At 36.9% G+C, this 19,254-nt stretch overlaps 1 protein-coding gene and 1 long non-coding RNA gene across 2 annotated transcripts in view; one reads left to right on the plus strand and one right to left on the minus strand.

The window, feature by feature from the left end:
- Positions 1-19,254, plus strand: part of LOC138758748 (calcium/calmodulin-dependent protein kinase type IV-like) — a 96,532-nt gene that overhangs the window by 71,198 nt on the left and 6,080 nt on the right. The window contains exons 6-8 of the mRNA XM_069928094.1: positions 120-210; positions 9,037-9,111; positions 17,218-17,293. Of these exons, the coding sequence (XP_069784195.1) occupies positions 120-210; positions 9,037-9,111; positions 17,218-17,293 (242 nt within the window). The remainder of the gene's footprint in view (positions 1-119; positions 211-9,036; positions 9,112-17,217; positions 17,294-19,254) is intronic.
- LOC138758749 (uncharacterized) overlaps positions 1-19,254 on the minus strand; it is a 53,086-nt gene that overhangs the window by 14,542 nt on the left and 19,290 nt on the right. The window lies entirely within an intron of this gene.

A 19,254-nucleotide genomic window follows, 5' to 3' on the forward strand; every position in this document is an offset into this window, starting at 1 on the left:
CTACTGATTCCTGCCAACGAGTGCAGGTCTTTTTTTGTTGGGAGTCTTTTCAAATCCAAAATTAGTTTGTTCCTTATTTATTAATGTGCCATTATAATTTCTCCTTACAATTGTTTCAGTATTTACATGAAAATGGAGTGGTTCATCGAGACCTCAAACCAGAAAACTTGCTGTATGCAGACCTATCATCAGTAGCACCATTGAAAATAGGTAAGCTTCATTTTAAGCTCATTTAAAGCACAGTTCGTTTCAAGGGTGAGGTGAATTAGTCTCAATATGATATGAAATTTTTTTAATGTCAATTATGCTTGGAATGTCTGGACATGGCAAAGAGGACTTTTCAAGTTTCAGTCTGATGAAAGTTTCGTGGTCTGAAGAATAATTCTGTTTTTTTGCCCATAAATGCTGCCTAACTATTGATGTATTTCAGTTTTTGGTTTCCATTAACATTTAACTGGAATGCAGTTTCCAGGAGTACTGGCACTCTTTCTACTGAGAATAATCAACTGGAACAGCAATCAGGTCAAGACCTGTCATAGAAACCTAGAACATTACAGCACAGAAAAAGGCTCTTCTAGCCTTATTCTGCCTAATCCCACCAACCTCCACCCAGTCCATATCTCTCCATACCCCTCCCATCCATGTTCCTGTCCAATCTTTCCTTAGAAGTAAAAATTGAGCCAGCATTCACCATTTCAGCTGCCATCTTGTCCATACTCAGACCATTCACTGTGTGAAGAAACTCACCTGAATGTTCCCCCTAAACTTCTCCCCTTTCACCCTTAATCCATGCCTCCTAGTTTGTATCTCACCAAACCTCAGTGGAAAAAAACCTACTTACATTTACTTTATCTATACCCATCATAAATTTTGTATACCTCTATCAAATCTTCCCTCATCTATGTTCCAAGGAATAAATTGCCATAGGACTTTGAAGTCAGCATGTTCACGATATCTGCAGCAATAAAAATCTGTTTAACCTTTCCCTGTAACTCAATTCCGCAAGTCCCAGCAACACCCTAGAAAATCTCTGCAATTGTTCAATATTATTTTATTTTTTAAAAACTTTATTTATTCATTCAAAAAATAAATAATATATGACATATACAGCAATTAAACATGAACATTTTTTATATATATAGAAAAAAAGAAAAAAAAAGAAAAGAACCTTCCCCCCCCTTCAGCCAACTCTCCTAAGGAGAGCCATAAAAAAAAAGAATATTTAAAAAAGTTAAATATACATATTAAAATCTAATCAATATAAATTGAAATGTAAATATTCTGAGTATAACAGCCACTTATTAATAAAAAATTTATAATTATCACGTGAAACATACATAATTTTTTCCATTATTAAACAATATTTCATCTCATTATGCCATCTATTAATATCAATCACATTTGTATCTTTCCACGTACCAGCAATACATTTTTTCGCTACAGATAAAGCTAAATATACAAAAGCAAGCTGAAACTTATCTAATCCCAAACCTTTCAGAGGTTGCAAACTACCCAATAAAAATACTGTTGCATCTAAAACTATACAGATATTCTAAAAACGATTGAATTTTCTTCCAAAAAGATTGTATATGTATACATAACCAAATAGCATGAAAAAAAGTTCCAACCGTATCACCACATCTAAAGCACAAATCTGATTCAGTAAAACCATATTTTTAAAAATTTTTCAGGTGTCAAATATAATTGATGTAAAAAAAATTGTCATTAATCATTGCATAATGTGCATTTATCAATCTAGTTACACTATCATAACAGATATCTAACCAATCCTCTTCAGAAAAAGTAAAACCAATATCCGCTTCCCATTTAATTTTAGATCTATCCCAACCTTTTTATCCATACCATCCTGTAATATTTGAGACATAAATGAAATATAACCCTTCTCTGGTACCTTCATAAGAGAAGTCTCAAATTTAGTCATTTTAGGTAAAATCATATCTCTACCAAACATACATTTTACCAAAGATCGAATTTGATAATAAAGAAATAATTCCCTCATCTGATTAAAAGATAAAAACTTACCCTCTTTAAAACAATCTCCCAAATTTTTCACACCTTTAAATCTCCATGCAATAAGCTTTAATTATGTATTGAAAAAGAAATAAGTTGATTATTATACAACGGAGTCAAAGCCAATAATTTACCCCTAGAACCTATCATTTTATTTTTCCTTATCCATAACTTCATTAAATGTTTTAGTATAGGCACATTATATTGTTGTAACAAATTTATATTCCACCTAAACAAAAATTGATGTATTTCAAATTCAGAAATACTTGGCATCTCAATTTTAGCCCAACTAGGAGGCCGTACCAAATCCATCAATGAACTAATAAATTTAAGTTGGGCTGCCTCATAATCATTTTGAAAATGTGGTAAACATAGTCCTCCTAACTCATATTTCCAAGTTAATTTATTCAAAGCTACTCTCGAAAATTTACCCCTCCATAAAAACTCCCTAACCATTTTATTTAAATATCAAAAAAAATTTTTATCAAGTAAATACAGAATAGATTGAAACAAATATTGTATACACGGAAAGATATTCATCTTAATTGCATTTATCCTTCCCGTTACATTAATAGGTAAATCTTTCCATTTAATCAAATCAGTTTTAATTTTTTTCATTAACAGAGCATAATTTAATTTATATAAAGATTGATAATTAACATTCAAAATTATACCCAGATATTCAATTCAATCAGTCCACTTCAAATTAATAATATTCTTATAAACTGAATAACCTCCTTCACTTACCGGTAATATTTCACTTTTTTCCCAATTAACTTTATATCCAGAAAGACATCCATATTGTATTAAACATTCCTTCAAATGCAAAAGTGACTGAGCTGGGTTTATTAAATACACCAATACACCATCAGCAAATAAATTAATTTTATATTCCTCATCTAAAACTTTCATACCTTGTATCTGTGCATTTTGTCTTATCAACTATGCTAAAGATTCAATCACTAACGCAAACAAAGCTGGTGATAAAGGACAACCTTGACAAGTTGACTGAGTTAACTTAAAAGATTCCGAAATCAAACCATTCGTCAATACTCAAGCTACCGGTTTATTATATAGAGTCCTAATCCAACCAATAAAAGAAGGACCAAACTTAAATTTCTCCAAAACTTTAAACAAAAAATTCCATTCAACTCTATCAAATGCTTTTGCTGCATCTAAGGATATCACCATCGGATGATCTAAAGATTGTCAAAATCTATTAATCAAAATAATCGCGTGCAAAATGTTATCTGAAGCATATCCATTCTTTATATAACCTGTTTGATCAATATGAATCAACTTTGGTAAAAATTTAGCCAATCTATTCGCTAATATTTTAACTATTATTTTATAATCTACAACGAAATTGGTCTATAAGGATCTCTAACTTTTTTAGGAATTACTGTAATTAAAGCACTAGAACAAGACTCAAGTAAATCATAATGTTCTCCAACTTGATGTAATAAATCCCCAAACACTGTAGCTAAATCATCATAAAAATTTTATAAAATTCAACTGAAAATCCATCATCACCAGGCGATTTACTGTTTGGCATTTCCAGCATAGCCATTTTAATTTTCAAATCAGTAAATGGTTCTTCTAACTCCTCTATATCTCCATCCTCTAATATCAGTAAATTCAACTGTGATTAAAAAAATCAATCGATCCAGTTTCCTGTTTTCCTTCAGATGTATATAACTTTTTTATAAAATGAATAAAATTCATCATTAATCTCACGAGGTTTATAAGTAATAAGAGAATTCCGTCTAACAGCATTAATAGTCCTTGATATCTGTTCTTTCTTTAATTGCCACACCAATACCTTGTGTTTTCTCTCCCCATTCGTAATACTGTTTAGTCCTATTAATCACACATTCAAATTGATAAGATTGCAAAGTATTATATTTCAGTTTCAGCCTAGATAATTGTATTTTCTGATCTTCTGTAGCATCTTTCTGAAATTCCTTTTCTAACTCATCGATCTGTTTCTCTCATTCAAGACTCTGATTTAATCGATTTTTTTTATTTTAGAAGTATAACTAATTATTTGTCCTCTCAAATAGGCTTTCATAGCATCCCATAATACAAACTTACTTTGAACAGAATTAGAATTTTCTTTAAAAAAAATGAATTTGTTTTTTCAAAAAAATCAATAAATTCCATATTTTTAAACAACATTGTATTAAATCTCCAATGATAAGCTATTTGAATTTTCTCAGAAGTTTCATATGTAAAATATAACAGAGAATGATCTGAAATGACCCTACTTTTATATTCCGCTTGTTGTATTTTCCCTTGTAAATGTGCCAATACTAAAAGGAAGTCAATCCTTGAAAACGATTCATGTCTAGATGAATAAAAGGAAAAATCTTTCTCTGTCGGATTAAATATTAAGTAAAGTCCAAAATTCACTAAAAATCTTACAATTTAATTTAAGAATACATCCTGCCTTTTCCTCCATTGATTGTAATTCAAAAGATAAAGTTTTATGTATCAAAATTGCTACACCTTTAGCTCTAGAATTGAATGAAGAAGAATATACATGCCCAACCCAATCCATTTTTAATTTCATGCTTTCCTTCACATTCAAATGTGTTTCTTGTAAAAAGGCAATATAAATTTTCATTTTCTTAATATACGTTTAATCGTACTATTTAATCCTCGAACATTTGAAGTAGCAAAACTCAACTTTGACATATCTACTATTATTACTAAATACCAATAATATCTTTAAATGAAAACTCAAATCAACGTATATAGGCCCTCCAATAAAAAAAATCACAAATTAAAAACTAAAAAAAAACTAAAAAGAAAAAAATAAAGAAAAAAAAATCCCCCCCCAAAAAAACTACCAAAAGATAATAATCCCCTAAACAAAAATTGGGTGTGGGTGACTAGTAAAGAACTTAGTGCAAATCTCTCCCTCTCCAGCCAATAGTCAGTAACATCAAAATATCATAATAACAAAAGAAAAAATAGAATAAGAAAATTCTTCTTTTCATCCAGAAGATTCCAATCTCGAAGATCCCATTTCGGAAGGAGGTAGACTCTGTCAATTCCCGTTTTTCCCATTTCTTCCGTTTCCAGAGCTACCAATCTTTTCTTTAGGAGATAATGGTGAACTACGTCTTTGTCCTCTTATATCTGGCAATGAATCAGCAAAAATCATTGCTTCACGATCAGTTTCAAAAAACCGAAATTGATAGTCTCCATAAAACACCTTTAACACTGCAGGGTAACGAAAAGTAGACTTATCAACTTTACGCCACAAAACGTCTTTAACTGGATTGAATCGACGTCGACGTTGAATGACATCTGACTCAGATCAGGATTAAAAAATACTCTGCTATTCTGAATCAATAATGGGGTTTGTCGTTGTCTCGCATTTTGTTTTGCAAGTCGAAGTATTGCTTCTCTATCCAAATAACTCAAACATCAAATTATTACCGGTCTCGGTGGTTGACCAGCTGAGGGTATTCTTCTTAAAGCTCTATGAGCTCTTTCCAGTACCAATCTCCCAGAGAAAAATTCTTGCCCTAATATTTGCGGAATCGTCTTTTAAAAAAATGAAGAATATGTTGTCCTTCTATACCTTCTGGCAAACCAACAATTTTCACATTATTCCTTCTGCTTTGATTTTCCAAATAATCTATTTTTCTTTCTAGCTCCTTCTCACATTCTCCTAATTCTATGATTGATTTTTCCACCTTCAACACTTTTTCTGTGTTAGAAGTCACTTGTTGTTTACAGTCCAAAAAAAGTCTGGTTTTTTTAAATTCTTCATAAGATGCATCCACACATGTCTTAACCATATTTAATTCTGAACTTATACCAGCATTCATTTGAACCATTTCATTCATTTGAGATGTCAACAAATCCATTCCAGGTTTTATAACAGTTTGAATAATTGCATTCAATTGCATACACTGTAAATCAGTAAAACTCAGCTCTACTCTCTCCGACATAGTGGCAGAACAGGGTAACTGCAGCTCCTGCTGCAACTGAACAAAAAGCATTTTAAAAGTTTTACTCGGGTCTGGACTCCCAGCGACGGCACCCTGACTTCCTCAGGGGATTGTCGCTGGTCTCCCCCCGTATCTCATTGTTTTCTCATCAATTTGCAAAGAAAAATGATTTCTTCAGATTGAAATGCTACCTGATGCATTTCCAACAATGGAGTAGTCTTCCTGCATGCTCCCTCCATTGAAATCAAAAGGCTTTCCAAATCGGGGTCCACTTCTTGGGAACACGCACCTTCTTCCGGTAATTCCAGCACCATCCTTCATTTGGTGAGCAATAGCTATTTTTTTTCAACCCCCACAGGCAATCTTTGGGGTTTATACAATGAAGAGATTGAGCCTGGGGCTGTATCAAGTCATCTAGGCCCCAGATCTTCAGCACTTTGAAAAAAGTTACTTCTTATGAACTTGAGGTTTAGTCTTTTTACCAATAGTGGCCATAATAATTCCTTAATACTTTAAACTAAAATTTAAAAAGTTTAAACTTGAAAACAAAGTTAAAAAACGGGTATTTAAAAGTCTGGGCAGAGAGGTCGAGATTGCACGTCTAGACTCTACGCCATCTTGCCACGCTCCGCCTTGTTCAATTTTATTGATATTTTTCCTATAGTTAGGTGACCAAATATGCACACAATACTCCAAATTTGACCGTCGTCTTGTCCAATTTTACCATAACATCCCAACTCCTATTTTCAGTACTTTGAGTTATGAAGGTCAATATTGCCAAAAGCCATGTACTTGTCCAAGAGTGTAAATTACTGGACCTGCTACATTTTCACAAACTCACATCAAATTCAGACTGATTGGCTTTTACGTGAGAGAGACTGAATGCCTTTATCAATCAAATCAGATGGGAAAACCTGCCTGACTGTTTTGGATGTGTTAATTTAATTCTGTGAATTTCTGTAGCTATAAATCATAAAAAACAAGAAAATGCTTTACAAAAGGAAATTTTTGTTTCCCAAAAGAATATTCTCATTAAAAAAAAAGGCAACTTCTGTGACACATCATTGAAAATTTTCTTTAAAAACTCCCATTTTACTTCAATGATAACTCAAGCCATTGGAAATACACTACTTACAAAGATAAAAAGCAAGGTAATATTTCAGGTACAGACCCAGTCTCAGTTCTCATCATGGTCTAAATGGTTCTAGACCAGACAGATGAACTAGGCTTAATGCCTGGACACCCTACCCATCTCACAGCTGCTTCTTCCAGATGCAAAGGGCCAGTCATATTGATCCTATCCACCATAGAGGCATCCAATAAGGTGGAGTGGACTCTGAGAAGTAAGTAGTCTTCATCTCTCGATCCTGACACCCTTCCTCAAGACATCTTGACTGTTCACAGTTTTTTACCAATTTCTTAGTGTCTCTCATAGCCATCAATTTTAAATGTTTCAAATAGATTTAGATGTTTTTAAATTAGTTATTAAATAAACCAAATTGAAACCTTCCCTGGGATAAAATAGAGGGCCAGATGCTAGACACTCTCTTCCGTGCATCAGGACTCTGATGCTGGGCTCATTAGTGAGTCCATATGGCAGAGCAAGGAGGTGAGTTTGTCAATGTCTGACTTCCACCTCATTTCCCACTTCCTCCTCGTCCTGGATCTGCATGGAAATCTGAGGTTGTTCCCTTTTATGTACAAATCAGGCTAATGGCAAATTAAATTGTGTCCATATAACATGAGAAATAGGAGCAGGAGTTGGCCCATTGAGCCTGCTCCATTGTTCAATAAGATCTTGGCTGATCTGGCCGTGAACTCAGCTCTATGTACCTGCCTTTTCGCCAATCACCCTTAATTCCCCAACTTTGCAAAAAACTATCTTCCTGCAGAGAATTCCACAGATTCTCTGGGAAAAGCACTTCCTCCATATCTCCATGCTAAACCTACTCCCTCGAATCTTGAGGTTTTGTCCCCTGATTTTAGTCTTGTCAACCAGAGGAAACAACTTTCCTTCCTCTATCTTGTTTATCTATACACTTGAAAACCTGTAGTACTCTGAACTGAGAGGTTAGATTAACCCAGGATCTAGTTTTGGCCATTTGCACACAATGGACTGTGACTGCCCTCTGTAAGTATGTATACCACAATTCCAAATTCTATTAAGTACAATTACACAGACTATAAGGGTATCTAGATCTTGCCCCACACCTCTTTATTCAAGAAGGGCATTAAGGATAAGTCACATCAGTGGTAGCTAAGTCATTAAAAAAAATTCTGGGAGGCAGAATTAATCTATAGTAAATACAATAAGCATAGTATTGTTTGAGAAGATCCTGTATAAACAAATTTTTCAAAGTGATCTCAAAGTGCATTGATGAGGGCAATGGAGACCACGTGGACTGCATTTCCTCCAACACCCCAAAGATGTGCTGATCAGTAGGTTAATTGGCCACTGTAAAATCACTCCTAGTATGCTGATGGCTTAATTACACATGATCATGCTTACCCTCTTCACTAGTTCAATTCTCAACTGGTTCTATCTCAGACATACAGCAGTTACAGGCCCTTCTGGCCTACAAGACTGTGCCGCCAAAATACACCAATTAACCTACAATCCTCACATGTTTTGAAGACTGGGAGGAAACCAGATGACTCAGAGGAAACCCACAAGACATAGAAGGCAGAACATATAAACTCCTTGCAGACAGTCTTGCTACACTAACTATGCCACCCTTCAGTAAGGCCTTGACAAGATCCTTCAGGAAAGAATCATTCAACAGGTTGGAGCCCATGAGATCCATGACCCGACGAAGAATAAGTGATTGGAATGCATTGTCTGAGGGTGTGATTGAGACAGTCTTTGACAATGTTTAAAGTGTCCATACAGCCTTTTGAACTACCATGGTATAGGAAGCTACATATGAATTAGTAGAGATGGGTCCATAATTGAGATCAAGGACATGATGGGCCTGTTTCTCTGTCACATCTCTGTAACTCCACTTGTTTCCATTACATTTATCTTTCTTTTTACTTTTAGCTGACTTTGGTCTGTCCAAAATTGTGAATGAACAGGTTACCATGAAGACAGTATGTGGGACTCCAGGCTATTGTGGTAAGCTGGATTGGTTTAATTTTAATGACATGACCTTTGTATGCAATGATACAAACCACAAAACCTTCTGGAGAAAATTACTCTAATTTGAATCCGACTCTTTCTTCTCTCTTTGGCTTGGCTTCGCGGACAAAGATTAATGGAGGGGTAATGTCCACGTCAGCTGCAGGCTCATTTGTGGCTGACAAGTCCGATGCGGCACAGGCAGACACGGTTGCAGCGGTTGCAAGGGAAAATTGGTTGGTTGGAGTTGGGTGTTGGGTTTTTCCTCCTTTGTCTTTTGTCAAATCCGATTAGGATATCATGAAATGAAGTTTGAAGCTCAGAGAATCCTTTGTACTCATTCATTAACCCGGCTATTTTTATTTTAGTTAATAGAACCAAAGCATAATTGAAGGATGGTAATATATTAGGGAGAGAGAATAGGAATAGTCAAGGGAGAAAGGACAAAGGAAAGTAAGTACTTTATTGTCATTGTGTAAGAAAATGCAACAAAATTAAAAAATACAACTGCGGTACTCACAATACAACATACAAGAGCATATAAAACAGTAAAAAACACTAAAAAACAAACAAAAAAAAAAGCAACATTACAACAATACAAAATACAAATACTAATCGGCAGAGTTTAATTCTCGAACGGAAAGCCATCAGCACACTAGGAGTGATTTTACAGTGGCCAATTAACCTACTGACCAGCACATCTTTGGGGTGTGGGAGGAAATGGTGCACCTGGAGCAAACACATACGGTTGAAGGGAGAGCATGTAAACTCCACAGAGGCATAGACTCATGGAGCTGAACCACTGTGTTGTGCACTGTGTGTACGTGCCATGTGTTTTCTACATTTGTACAGCAGAGCCTGGTCACTGGCTGTTTCAGACTTCCTTGCCACTGGACCATTACCTCACTTGTTACCTCATTTGTACCTGGACATCTGCTCAGAACAGGAATGGAAGAAAGTTATCTCAATCCAAGGGATCAGTCCAAGGAGATTCCATTAAAAAATTGAGATTCAACCTAAAATACAAATGCCTCAGTTTATACATTAGTACAAAAAATTCAACATCTTTTTTTGAACATTCCGTGGTAGAAATAAAATCCAAAATGCAGTGGTAATTTGGATCGTAAGTACATTTCTGGGCATTTACAGAAAAGTGTGATCTAATCACACATGCAGCTGCGTTAAATGGCCTGTTTTTATCGTGGGAAGTGTCAGGTTTGCGACATTCATTCTCATCTTTTTCCTGTCACAGTTAACAGTCATTGTAACAGAGATTATAACCAAAATGGAATCAGACAACCCAAAGCAAAGAGGATTTTCACAGTGAATGTTGATTCCAAAGCTAGCAGGTGGAGATAAATTTATTCTGTGCTGTTCACCTCAGAAAGAAAATATGATGTATAAATAAGGCTTAAAATTTTCCATTTAGTTCAATTTTGTTTTTTTTATTTTTAATAGTTTGACAAAATCAGACACAAATTTTCAATCTCCATAAAGCACACCCAAATCCCTTTGAAAAGCAGGATTTTGTAGACTCTCATTCTTAGTTTCCCAGCAACAGCAATTACTGACTAGTTCAGGTTTTGCTTTAATTACTTTTTCATAAGGTTTCTACGTAATCCTGAACAACTGTCATTTCTCCTCCTCCCTTCTCCATCATTGTAACTCCATGACCAGATCGATTGGTGCTCATAGAAACATTTTGAAAATCGCATATGGCATTCTTAAATCAAAGTGAATGAAAATGTAAGCGCTGTGTGATTCATCTTCTGTGTGTGTGTGTGTGTGTGTGTGTGTGTGTGTATACATGTCCATCCATCCTATGAAGCCTGCTGTAACTCTATAGAGAAAGAGTTTCTTTCCACTTAAATTTGTTTTGAAGCTCAAACAATAAGATCAGGAGTAGATCATATAACAATAAGCCTACTCTACCTTTTAATATCTTCTGACTGATGTGATCTTGGCATATGCTGCACTTTTCGACTTGTTCCTTATAATGCTCAACTCCACCAAAGTCTAAATGTCTGTCTATTTTCACCATGAATAATATTTAATGATTCCAGCCCCACAACTCTCCAGAGTGGACAGTTTCAAAGATGTGCAGCCCTCGAAGAGAAGAAATTCCTCCTCATTGCATCTTAGGGTGATAATGTGGTATCTGGATGATAATGTGGTAAACTGGATCAGCAAAAGCCTGTTTCACACTGACACCTTGTCCTAGTAATTGACCGCCAATCTATCGACGATTAAGGGTCCAGTGTCAAACCTCATTAATCAGCACGCAGGGGTCAAATCATGTCGGGGATGGACTGCCTAAGTAGGTTGCATCATCCCTGGCATTTAATGATACATGCATGCCGACTAGCCCAGTGGGAAAGGGACATGGACTATCCAGGGACAAAGTCGTGACATGTTGATGATGTTTTTGTGTGAGTGCAGGAACGTGAAGGAAACAAGATTAAAAAGGTATAAACCAGTGGTTCTCAACCTTTCCTTCTCACTCACATACCACCTTAAGCAATCCCTTACTAATCACAGAGCACCGATGGCAAAGGGATTATTTAAAGTGGTACGTGAGTGGAAAGAAAAAGATTGAGAACCACTGGTATAAACTTTGCCGACCAATATAAACCTTTATAAATTTCTAAAGGAGTGTGGGAAATTCAGAGTTGGTGGATCTGCCCTTCCAGAATTCTGTGCTCCATGCATACAGTCCTTTCTCTGCTGCACAGAATTCTGGGTGGCAGGTCCGCCATTGCTCTTTCCCACGGTCTTTATAAATTGTGCTCTATTGCCACCAGGAAATAAATTGTGTGGCTATGTGTTTTATACCCCTTTCCTCACGGTCTTTTATAAATTTATAAAGGTTTATATAGGTCAGCACAACAGGGGCTGAAGCGCTCACAGTGTGCTGTACATAATGCTTACTAATGTTATAATTAGACATGATTAATTTTAAATACAATATCATAATACATTGATCAGGATTTATGGCAGGTCCACTATCACGATGTGTCACTCAGACATCACAGGTGGAATATCGAATCCCCTATCCCTGAGGGTGCCTTGTAATGAGTGTGAAAGGACAGAGAGAAGCAGTTAACAATGGTTCCGTATAAAAGGCTGAAACGGCTTCCTTAACCAGTTCACTGAACGGCCAATCTACCCTTAGCCAGTGAGATAAGGGTTTAAGGTTGGAGGTGTTGTGGACAGCGAAGAAGGTTTTCAAACCTTGCAGAGAGATCTGGACCAGTGGAAAAATGAGCTGAAAAATGGCAGGTGGAATTTAATGCAGTCAAGTGTGAGGTGTTGCAATTTGGAAGGACAAACCAAGAAAGGACATACACAGTAAATGGTAGGGCACTGAGGAGTCCAGTAGAACAGAGGGATCTGGAAATACAATTTCATAATTCCCTGGAAGTAGCGTCACAGGTAGATAGGGTTGTAGAGAACTTTTGGCATATCGGCATTCATAAATCAAAGTATTGAATACAGGAGTTAGGATGTTATGTTAAAAGTTGTATAAGTCATTGGTGAGCCAAGTTTGGAGCCTTGTGTGCAGTTTTGGTCACCTAACTAAAGGAAAGATAACAATGAGAGAAAAAAATAGAGATTTACGAGGAAGTTGCCCAAACTTCAAGAAATAAGTTACAGGGAAAGGTTAAATAGGTTTGGGCATTATTCCCTGGAATGTAGAAAAATGATGGGAGATTTGATAGAGGGGAAATATACAGAGTAAATAGGCATTTTCCACTGACTGTAGATGAGATACAAACCAGAGGACATGAGTTAACAGTGAAAGGGGAAAAGTTTAGGGGGAACATGAAGGGGAATTTCTTCAGAGAGAGTGGTGGAGGTGTGGAATGAGATTCCAGCTGAAGTGGTGAATGTAGAATCAATTTTAACATTTAAGAGTAATTTGAGCAGTTACATGGATGGGAGAAGTATGGAGATCAGTGGGACTAGGCAAAAAAAAGTGGTTCCGCACAGAGTAGAAGGGCCGGAGGCCTGTTTCTGTGCTGTCATGTTCTACGCTTTGAACTTACCCATTATAGGAATGTGCCCATTACAAGGGGAAATTACTTGCATCTCCTGAGTCAAGCCTCCTCAGAATCACAATTTGTTTAGTAATTAGATCACCTTTAATTCTTCTAAATTTTGTTGAATATGGGCCGAACTTATTCTCTAATTTCTCACAAGAAGCTCCCTTCATCCCAGAAATCTCATCTAAATTTCCCCCAAAGTTAAGCTATTCTTGCGTAAATACATGGACCAAAACTATGTACAAGAATTCATGGAATGGTCTCCCCATTCCCTGTTCTGTTGTACAAGATTTACATATTTTTCCACTCCACCCTTTCTTCAATATTGCCAACATTTCTTTCGCCTCTAATTATTTGCTGTATCTGCATTTTAAATTCTAGTTCTTCTTGAGGCTGCATGAATCCCTTTATACAGCTGCATTCTGCAGGCTTTTAGTCCTTGCCCCATTAAACAATATTATGCTTTTATATTTCTCCCCACAAAAATGGATAACCTCACATTTCCCACATGACACTCCATCTTACCATAGTTTTTGTCCACTTACTGTATTCCGTTGCAAACTTGTTGTGACAACTTCTCCACTCACTTGGTAACTATGCACTCAGCTGATTCGTCAGTCATCAATATACATTGAAAGTAGTTGATCCCCAGCCCCCATGTGTGGCATTCTATTCATTATTATTTGGCAATCTGAAAATGGTCCATTTATGCTGTTTTCAACAGAGTGAAATACAAAAGTGTGCAGATGCTGAGATTGTAGTTAAAGACACACACAGTGCTGGAGGATCTTAGCCAGTCTTGTAGTGTTAATAGGTGGTTTTGGGCCTAAACCCTTCTTCAAGGTACAAGCAAAAAGCAGGCAGGCATCTTAATTAAAGACTACAGAAAGAATAGGAGGGGAGGAGTCCAGACCAACAGCCAAAAGGTGTTAATTGGGTATAAGAGGACAGGAGAGGAAAGGTGAGAATTGATAGGACGAGAAGGACTCTGTGAAGGGAGATGGGGGGGGGTGGGGGGGAAGAGAAGGAAGAAAGACAGAGCTGGAGGAAAGGAGACAGGATAGAGATGGGTTTAACCTTACTGGACAATCCTCTATCCATGGTAACATTTTACTCCCTTTATCCTGAGATCTTAAAACCTTTTATGTGCCACTGTGGAAATCCAGATACACTACATCAACTGGTTTACATTTGATGCATGTTAAATCCTCAGAGAACTCAGGACAATTTCTCTCTCATAAAATGTTTTTTAACCCTACTTGATTGTACTAATTTTCCAAATGTTCCACCAACTTCCTTAATAATACAGTCCAGTATTATCCCGATGACAGACGTCCGGTTTTTTAATTTTAGCTTCAGCTCACATCTAATTATTTTACAAAATCACACAACCCCCTTGTTTGTTTGTTTGTTTATTTATTCACAAGATGCCACACCTTAATCAATCAATCAGTTTGTGAAGAACAGCATGCAGACTGAACAGGGAAGTGTAAATGAGAGTGGGTGACTTCAACATCAAATCAGACACAGAAAGAGAAATGCAGGATATTGGATTAGTGGATAGAGAAATTTTTAAAAAATCTCTGCCCATATGGTCCAATTTCAATTCCAAATATTGCCTAGTCCTAATTGGCCTCTGAATTAAGTGATCTGCATGTGGGAGTCAATTCGGCAGCTGTCCTTTACTGTTTCTGGCTTGCTAGCCTCAGGGCACATGTTAGCATTGTATTTATGTGAAACATGATAGTCTGCAGATGGTGTGACATTTTGGGCCTGAGGCCTTCTTCAAAATATAAGCAAAGAACAGGGAGCCGTCAGAATAAAGGCCAAAGACTGGCATAAGGAGTCTAAACCAATAAAAGGTCTAGATAAGAAGATCTGTGAAAGGAGAAAAAGGGAAATGGGGAGAGAGAGAGAAGAAAGGAGACGGGGAAGAAGAGGGGGAGGTTTAACAGTAACTGGAGAAGCTGGTGTTAATGCCATCCAGTTGGAGGGGTGCCCAGATAGAAAATGAGGCATTGTTCCTCCAATTTGCAGATGATCTCAGTCGAGCAGTGCATGAGACCATGAACAGACATGCTAGCAAGGGAGGAAAGGGGACGGGAAATTAAAATGGGTGGCCACTGGTAGATCCACACTATTGGAGTGGACAGAGCCAAGGTGCTCAACGAAGTCTCTTCGATTTAGACTTCATACATGTGTGGTACTGTAATCCTGTTTTTGGCTGTCTACAGTTTTCCAGTTTTGTACAACAAATCCTAGAAATACACATAAAAAGCATCTTGGTTGGCGTGATTAACCAGAATCCGTTGCTTAATCAATCCTTGCCATTCTTTTTGGGCTTGCATTCCCTAAAGTTTAGAAGAACAAAGATCTATTGAAACACAAAATTCTGACAGGGCTCAAGAGGCTGGATGCAGGGAAGTATTTCTGGAGAAGGGGACAAGATCTCAGAGCAGAGGGACTAAGACATTTAGGACTGAGTTGAGGGGAGATTTCTTCACTTGGAGAGTGGTGACCTGGAGAATTATCTACCATAGCTGGCTGTGGAGGCATGCCACAAAATATATTTGAGGAATGTACATTAGATCTATTTCTAGATAAATTAGGTAACAAGGGGAGGGATCAGCAATATTGTATTAGGATGGCGAATCAGTGTGACCATATTGCAATGATGAGTTTATCGTCTTTACACATGTACAACAGACAAATTCTTACTTGCTGCTGCCACAGAGGTACACAAAATACACCAACTACAATAGTTTAAATTTAATTACAAGCCAGAAAAAGATGAGAAATATAAAAGGAGAGACAAATAAATATTCAAAGTTGCAGTTAGTGCCACAAAATATGTGGAGTCCCAGTCAGATCTTCTGGTGGTCTCAGAGTAGTTTATGGTTAGAGTGAGGGCAGTATGGGGAAGTTCAAGATCCTGATTGGTGCTTTGGGCATGAGAAGGACAGATATTATTAAATATGAGAGCTTCTGTTCTTTTTATGGATTTATGATGAGAATAGTTTTATATAGTTCAGAAAAAACTCTCCATCTCCTGTTGTACAGCTTTCTTTAGGACTGTGGGAAGACTTCTCCCAACCATTTTGTGTTGTATTGATCTGATTACACTTACATTAAGATGAACAGCACAGTAACTGGCCTTTTCGGCCAACAAGCCCTTGCCCCTCAAAAGACCAATTAACTTGCAATACCCAAGGGTGGGAGCAAATCAGAGAACAGTCAGTGGGAGGACATGCAAACTCCTTATGGACAGCGCCATATTTGAACCTGGGATGCTGGCACTGTAATAGTTATCCATGCTGCCCTTCCTAACCATGCCATCCTAGGGTTTGGGTGGCAAGGTTAGTGAGGTTGCTTTATTTTTTAACATTTTAGCAGTGGATTAGTGAGAATGAGTATTACTTGCCTTTCTTTAAGTGCCAATCATTAAAGATATAATCCACATGACTCTCCCCAGTAGTTCAGAGGTTTAGACAAACCTCGCATGGATCAGGAAATTGTCAGGCTTAATCTCTGGTTGTCTGGACCTGGTCAGGATTGAGCTCAGTTTCTCCTTCCAATCATTGTCCTGCAATTCTAACTGATCACAGGTCCGGCACATTGTGGCAAAATAGTTGCACTAATAATACGATCACTGGGTGATACAAGTAAAGGCTTGAGGGGAATGAGTTCAAATCCTACTTTTCCAGCTGAGGAATAAGAACAAATAATTAAAATGATCATGAAGCTGATAGATTTGTGTCCACCAGTGTCCTTAAATCCATTGTCATTTGCCTGTTTTTTGGGGCAATGATTCCACGCCTCTCTCTCAACGGACCTCTGAACAAGCCACTCAGTTCATAGATGTTCAGTAATCAGCAGGAAGCCCAGACCTAGTTAGCAGCACATATTCTGTGAAAGACATGAGTTTTTGTAATTAAAAAAAATTTCACAGTATGTTTCAGATCATATAGAATTTTAGCGCAGGGATCACAACTGATGAGCAACTTAACTATGAGCCAAGTTATTAGATCTTTTTATTTCTACCCTTTCCATTTTGTTTCAGCACCTGAGATTCTGCGAGGTTGTATCTATGGACCTGAGGTTGATATGTGGTCTGTTGGAGTCATTACCTATATCTTGTAAGTATGGAAACTATGAAAATACTGTTGCTGAGAAATTGGGCTGAAGCCATCAATTTGTCCAAACTGTGGATGCCAAAACAGAAGTAACTGAAAGCCTTAGGCTCTGGGTTCATGCTGACATAAATGTGAATTGCCCACATAGGCATACAGGCATCTGAATTAATCTAAATCTGAGGAAATACCTGCAGAAATAGTGGAAGCCTGCAGATAAAGCTGAAAATAGCAAATGAGAAAATAAGAGCTTTATTTAAAAGCCGTCATTCGAAAAATGCAAAATTAGTTCAAATGTTGTTTTCAAATTGAGCTAAAAGAAATCGAGTATGTTTTATCCACTGATAAAATGTTAACAACAGTGCTTAGTGTGGTATAATTGTTTGAATCTTTCCATTCAGTCATCACAGAGAACAAGACCTTATCTTACATTGGACAAGTTTTTTTTCTAAAAGGTTTGCTTCTGAAAAATAATTGGGGATTGTGATAAGACAACTTCAAGCTGAACACAAAGATAATTTTAGATTTGCTGTATAACATAGGAAGTTGAATAAACATTAAATTAACGTTTACTGAATTTAGCACATTTAATCGCATAATGACGCTGATACATTGCGTTAAATCAACTGACCTAAAAATGTTTGGCTGCTGATTTTCATTTGTTCTCAGCATCTGATGCCTCTCATGTCAGTGCCCATCAATAGTCGTCCAGCATTGATGGATTCCAGTTGCCCTGATGCCCCTTTTCCATTGTCGCAATGTCCTGGTGAAACCTTTCACCATGTTTGTCACTGACTGCACCAAGATCAGCAGGGAAGACGTCCAAGTGCAAATGCAGAAAATGAATTTTCACACGTTGCACGTCATGGTTTTGTATGGTCGAAGTAGGCTTAAAATATGACAGGAAATCACAAAAAATGTTATTTCTAAAAATGTATATGTAATGGAAGCATTTTAAGGTGATTTTTGCAATCAGCGCCCATAATCCATAAAATAGACCCAAAAGTGTTCAGGTTGCAAAATCTTCATGGTCCAGTGTCAGGGGTGTCTCCTTTGCCCTACCCATTACAAACACTGCATGAAGCAGCCAGCTCCAAAATCCCTTTCTTCATTGTATTTGACATTTGTACCATTGAAGTGGAAGGGGTGCAAGATGTGAGTGGTTGTTTTTGTAAATTCGCTCAACATTTCTTAAGGCCAATCATTGCACAGTGGTTGCATCACATTTCAGGCTGCAGCTGATCTTGTCACTAAATAAATGTATTAACCTAGTGCCCCAGTGTCTCTGTAGGCTTCCAAGTAGTGAATGGAACAACTCCATACCTGAAATTCCCAGATACATTTACACAGAGCACAACTCCATAATCATTACCAAGACTGATTATTCAGCAATTGTAACTTTCAGGTTACACTATTGATCACTGTGTAATATAATTGAAAATATGGTGCAGTGCATTGGAACTGCTTCTTAGAAAGTGTTAAACATTATTGTTGGTCATTACACCAGATCTGCTATTAAAATTAATGGACATAAATTTATGCACACTTCTGCACCCCTATCTACTTTTGTTCTGCCATTTTGTTACACCCAAGAAAAGTGAAGGAAGTAAACGAAGCCTTTTTTTTGATTTTCTGAAATCATTAACCCCACACATTTACTTTCTTTCTTCCCAATTCCCAGATACTGCTAAATTGGATATTTCAAGCATATTTTTAGAATTATTTAAATGTAAACAAAAAATTGCAGTTTTGTTTTACTTTACTAATTTCTCACTGCCAGTTCCATTCCCTCCTCAACTCATCTACAGCTGAAATCCTTATCCCTGCCTTTGTAACATCCAAGTCTGGATTTACTGTTCCAACAATGTGGTCTGTCCTCTCTTGTTCTGGTCTCTGTAAATTTAGGTTACCTTTATACAGTAGTAGAGCTTGACATTTTGGCAGGCAATATTGGAGAACCCTAGATG

Source organism: Narcine bancroftii, chromosome 3 (assembly GCF_036971445.1).
Source record: "Narcine bancroftii isolate sNarBan1 chromosome 3, sNarBan1.hap1, whole genome shotgun sequence".
Classification (NCBI taxonomy): Eukaryota; Metazoa; Chordata; class Chondrichthyes; order Torpediniformes; family Narcinidae; genus Narcine; species Narcine bancroftii.